This window comes from Aphelocoma coerulescens, chromosome 19, assembly GCF_041296385.1.
Source record: "Aphelocoma coerulescens isolate FSJ_1873_10779 chromosome 19, UR_Acoe_1.0, whole genome shotgun sequence".
Lineage (NCBI taxonomy): Eukaryota > Metazoa > Chordata > Aves > Passeriformes > Corvidae > Aphelocoma > Aphelocoma coerulescens.
Genome location: NC_091032.1, coordinates 10,043,139 through 10,047,500, shown reverse-complemented (window position 1 = coordinate 10,047,500; position 4,362 = coordinate 10,043,139). Strand labels below are relative to the sequence as shown.

At 55.3% G+C, this 4,362-nt stretch overlaps 1 protein-coding gene across 1 annotated transcript; it reads right to left on the bottom strand.

Annotated features, from left to right (window-relative positions):
- Positions 1-1,182: 1,182 nt before the first annotated feature.
- On the bottom strand, positions 1,183-3,417 carry MRPS23 (mitochondrial ribosomal protein S23). Its single transcript, XM_069033555.1, has 5 exons — positions 3,279-3,417; positions 3,006-3,173; positions 2,300-2,377; positions 2,067-2,190; positions 1,183-1,601 (listed from the first exon to the last, which is right to left on the bottom strand). The coding sequence occupies exons 1-5, from the start codon at positions 3,320-3,322 to the stop codon at positions 1,443-1,445; spliced, it is 573 nt and encodes a 190-aa protein (XP_068889656.1). The 5' UTR covers positions 3,323-3,417; the 3' UTR covers positions 1,183-1,442.
- Positions 3,418-4,362: the final 945 nt, after the last annotated feature.

Genomic DNA, 4,362 nt, shown 5'->3' with positions numbered 1-4,362 from the left:
TGGTTGGGCTCCGTGGGCACGAGGCAATCACCCTATAACCCTCACACCTGTGGTCATCGCCTGTGGTCATGGTAATTAATGGCTTGCAGCTGGTCACCATCAACTTCCCAGGTGTTAAAGGGGAGGAAAAATGCCTGAGGGGTCTCTCGCTCCATCCCCCCCAGGCCTCAGCTGCGCCTGAGGGCAAATCCAAAGGCTCCCAGCTGAGCCCACTTAGGAAGGCTGGTCCCGCTGGGCGGGATCTGCCCCCAGAGCCACCCCTGTGACTTTTTTCAACACAACATAAAACCAATTCCAGCTTTCTCCTCACCTGCTCTGCGCAGCAACTCGTTCAGGGCACAGCCCAAGGCTCTGTGAGGGCTCTAAATTCCATGTTATTGCTCAGTTTGGAAATGGATCGCTGCTAAAACAGGGATTTTTGCTCTTTGTAAGAAAACCTGCACTCCCCTCTTGAGCTACAGAGCAGAACTAGGAATAAAGTTTGACTACAGAAGCCAAACCACGAGCATTTTTACATCCTGCTTTTCCCTGCCAGTGAGCTTTCCTGCATCACACACAGCAGCAGCTGCACTAAACTGGGCAGGGAGGGAGAGATTAGACATCATTTACACCTGCTGGGAAGAGGGTGGCAGTTTGGTATTTTAAAGAATAACAAACAGAAAAAAACCCGCCAAAAAATCACAAATGAAAAGAGACAAAACAGTGTTTGTCTTTCACACAGCCCAAGCCAAAATGTTTAACGAAAGATCAGCCAGCCACTGGATTTGCAGGCACGGGAAGAACTCCTTCCTAATCCCAGGAAGATTAGTTGTTATTTCCTTACATTTTTCCCATGCCAAATTTCCAGTGACTGTTTCCTAAGCAGCATCACCTTTCCCTCAGCAAACAGCTGGAACATCCCATTTTCACACTTCAAAGGTGACCAATTTCATTAGGAGTCACTAAAAACCTGCAAAGCTCCCAATTATCTGGTACTGCCACACTTCACCCCGCTCTGGATTTAAGCAAATGATGGAATGGGAAGAGCATATGATGCCATTTCTATAAATAGCACCTTTCCCCAATCAGCTATAAAAAGATGACACTTCAGACAGCTGCTGGAACACATCAAACAGGATCTGCCATTCCCACAGCAGGAAACATCTTTGCTACTGCAAATGAGACACCTGAACAGGCAGAACCTCCAATTTTTAAAGAAAATGTTTTAATTTTCCACTTTTTCACTCATATTTTCCAACCTGACTTCAGAAAACAGTCATGAACCCTAAAAAAAAATAGAGTTATCTGTGACTTTGTCAATGTGGAGCTGGACAGAGGGGAGGATGTGTCACATGCACAAGCCTGGAGGGCACCAGGATGCTCAGGTGTGTTCCCTGAGGGAAATGTCCCAAAACAAGGGGTGGGGGTTGGTTCCTGGCAAGTGACACAGGACAGCAGGGCTGTCAGGAGGGAGAGGGATTCTCCTTCTGTGTCCCTGCCAGCTCTGGTGGTTGCTCCTCCCCGTCCTTCCTCTTCTCCTGCAGTTCCTCCAGCACAGTTTGGAGCTGCAGGTGCAGGGCAGGATCCCTGGATGCAGCACCCTGCTGCTCCTGCTGTGCTACCTGCAGGGAAGGACAGAAAAACACATAAAACAGGGTGGGAAAAGCTTCTGAAGGGTGACTGAGGAGAGCAACGGCGCTCTGTGTGCCCAGAAAAAGTTTAGCTCGTGCTGAGATTATTATGAAGGTACAACACAGTGTCACCAGGGCAGGACACTCCCAGAGAGGCTGCTGACCTCGAGCTAAAAGATGGGAAAATTCACGATGCCACAACAAACACACAAAGTTCCAAAAGGTTTATACAGATACACCATGGATTGTTTGAATGATTATCCAATTTCATCACCAGAACAAGATCCTTCCTGACCCACAAGTCCCTTAACCTTGGCCTGACACATTCATGGCCAAGAGGAAAGTGTGTGACTGCCTTGCTGAGGATTTAATTCAGACCAACGCAGCATTAAGGGCCTGGGAGTGGAGTTTTCTCCATCCACCAGGCAAGTAACTCTGTGGATATTCAATACTCACTTTATCTGTTCCTCTTCTCTGTAAAATGATACCACTGGCCAAAAGGGCTTTTCCTGTTTCTTCAAACAATTTCTCCTCTTCAATCTTCCCTTCTTCCTTCAGTTCATTGTATTTCTCAATAAACCTGGATTGCAAAATTGCTTTTTTACACTCATAAGTAATGTTCTGGTTCACTGATGGACAGGGAGAAAGGGACAGTCTCAGAAATATTCCTGGTTTAATTATCATCTTACCTCTGGCAAGTAGATTTGAAGTTTAACTGTGTCAGGTCAAAAGGTCTTGGGCCATTGCCATAAACTTTGTAAAATCGCCTGGTCAGAAAAGGAAAGAGTTTGGGTTTTGCAGATAAATCAAGAGTAAACAGACAACAGCACAGTCAGTTAATTTAGTGAGCAATAAGAGCATTCACACTATTTCTCCTTTTCACAAGAGCCTTTATGAACACCTGGAAGTGTCCAAGGCCAGGCTGGACAGGGTTTGGAGCAGCCTGGCATAGTGGAAGGTGGGACTGAATGAGTTTGAGGGTGCCTTTCAACCCAAACCAGTTTGGGATTCTGCAGAAGTTTGTTCCAGCTTTTTTACGGTATTAATAAAGCACAGTTAATCATCACCACCAGCAGCAGCAGCAGCAGCGGGTCAGAGCAGCTCCCCCTCAGCGGGGTAACCCAGCCTGGAGCTCTGTGCCCGACAGGGATCTGCCCTTCCCACCGCAGAGGAGCCTCCACCAGCCACTGCAGACACAGGGCACAGCACAAACCCCACCCTATTGACTCAAAACAACCGCGCAAACCACCAAGCGAAGGCTGGCGCTGATTCAGGAGCGCTCCCCGAGGGACAACGCGGATCGTCCCCTCTCGGTGACACCGGGGACAGCCCGCTGCGCTGCCCGCAGGGCCGGAGGGGACAGAGGCCGATCGGCGGCGCCCGGGCCGGACTCACGCTCGCTCTTGGTCCTCCCGGTAGAGGATGGGCGGGATCGCGTCCGTGACCCGCCCGTAGCGCGGCCGCGGCACTCGGTACAGGGGCTCCCGCAGCGGCGGGAACGCGGCGTACACGTCCAGCCACAGCGGCTTCTCCATGATCCCGATGCGCACCAGGTTCCGCGTCCTGTGGGGGACAAGCGCCGGCGGGGGGTGCTCAGGACGCCGCGCTCACGGGAGAACCGGGACCCCCGGCATCCCCCGGCCCCCGGATGAACCCTCCTCCCCGTACCGGCTGAACACGCTCCCGATCTTCTGCGTGCGGCTCCCGGCCATGGCGGCCCCGCCGAACCGGCCCCCGGAGCGTCCCGAGCCCGGCCCGGTGCTGCCCCACAGCCGGAACCGGAACCGGAACCGGAGCGGCCGCCAGGGCGCGCGGCCGAGTGCCGAGCGGCGGCGGGAGGAGGTGCGCAGGCGGCGGCAGCCGCTGGCCGAGCGGCGGCGCAGGCGGATCGCCCCGTCGGTTTAAGGCCGCCCCGGCGCCGTCCCGGCCGTGCCCCGGCGCCCTCAGCCCCAGCCCCGGCAGCAGCCCCGGGGCTCGCGGGAGCCTCGTCTCCTGTTGGCTGCTGCCGCCATGTCGCGGGTTCCCGGGATCGCGGCACATCCCGAGCTGGACCCACAGCGACAGTCGAGTCCCGCTCGTGTCCCTGCACAGACACCCCAACAGCCCCGCCCGGTGCGCCCCTCAGAGCGCTGCCCAAACGCTGCTGGAGCTCTGGCAGCCTCGGTGATTCTTGTCATGGAATCATCAAGGTTGGAAAAGACCTCGAGGCTCACCAAGTCCAGCACTTTTGGCGAGTGGGCAGTGGGGTCTGCGCCGGCCCTGTCCGGGGCTGCCCCGTGGCCTGAGCCCGCCCCGGACAGCCCCAGCCCTGCCCGCTGGGCTCAGGAGGCTGCAGCAGACACGGCGTGGCCACCGCAGGGTCCCGCCGTGTGCTTTTAACCTCGGTTTATAAAATCCAGCGGCTCCCCCCAGGCCCGGTGCAAACAGCCTTGCTGCAGGCAGCCTTTCCCGGCTGGGAGCAGCGCCTGGGCACTAGGTGCAGCCCTTAGCTTGGGAATGAGCTGAAGGGAAGGAAAACACATCTCTGCTTCCATCTTCCAGCCTGGCGAAGGAAGGGGGCAGTAAATTTCCACGGCAGACTGGCAGCCAGCAGGTATCCCCGGGCTCACACATCTCCAGCCCCATCCTCAGCTGACCACTTTCCAGCCCCGCGCTGTTCTCAGCCGCTGCCTTCCTTAAAACGCTGGTCTGAGAGCAAAACCCCTGTCCCTGTGGAGGAGCGGAATTCCAAAGGGAGCGGCTGGGACTGCTC

Coding starts and splice junctions, on each gene's coding strand:
- MRPS23 (XM_069033555.1), bottom strand. CDS start 3,322: ATGGCCGGGAGCCGCACGCAGAAGATCGGGAGCGTGTTCAGCCG. Junction 3,174..3,278: donor ATCGGGAGCGTGTTCAGCCG/GTACGGGGAGGA, acceptor TGTCCCCCACAG/GACGCGGAACCTGGTGCGCA. Junction 2,378..3,005: donor CGGGAGGACCAAGAGCGAGC/GTGAGTCCGGCC, acceptor TTTTCTGACCAG/GCGATTTTACAAAGTTTATG.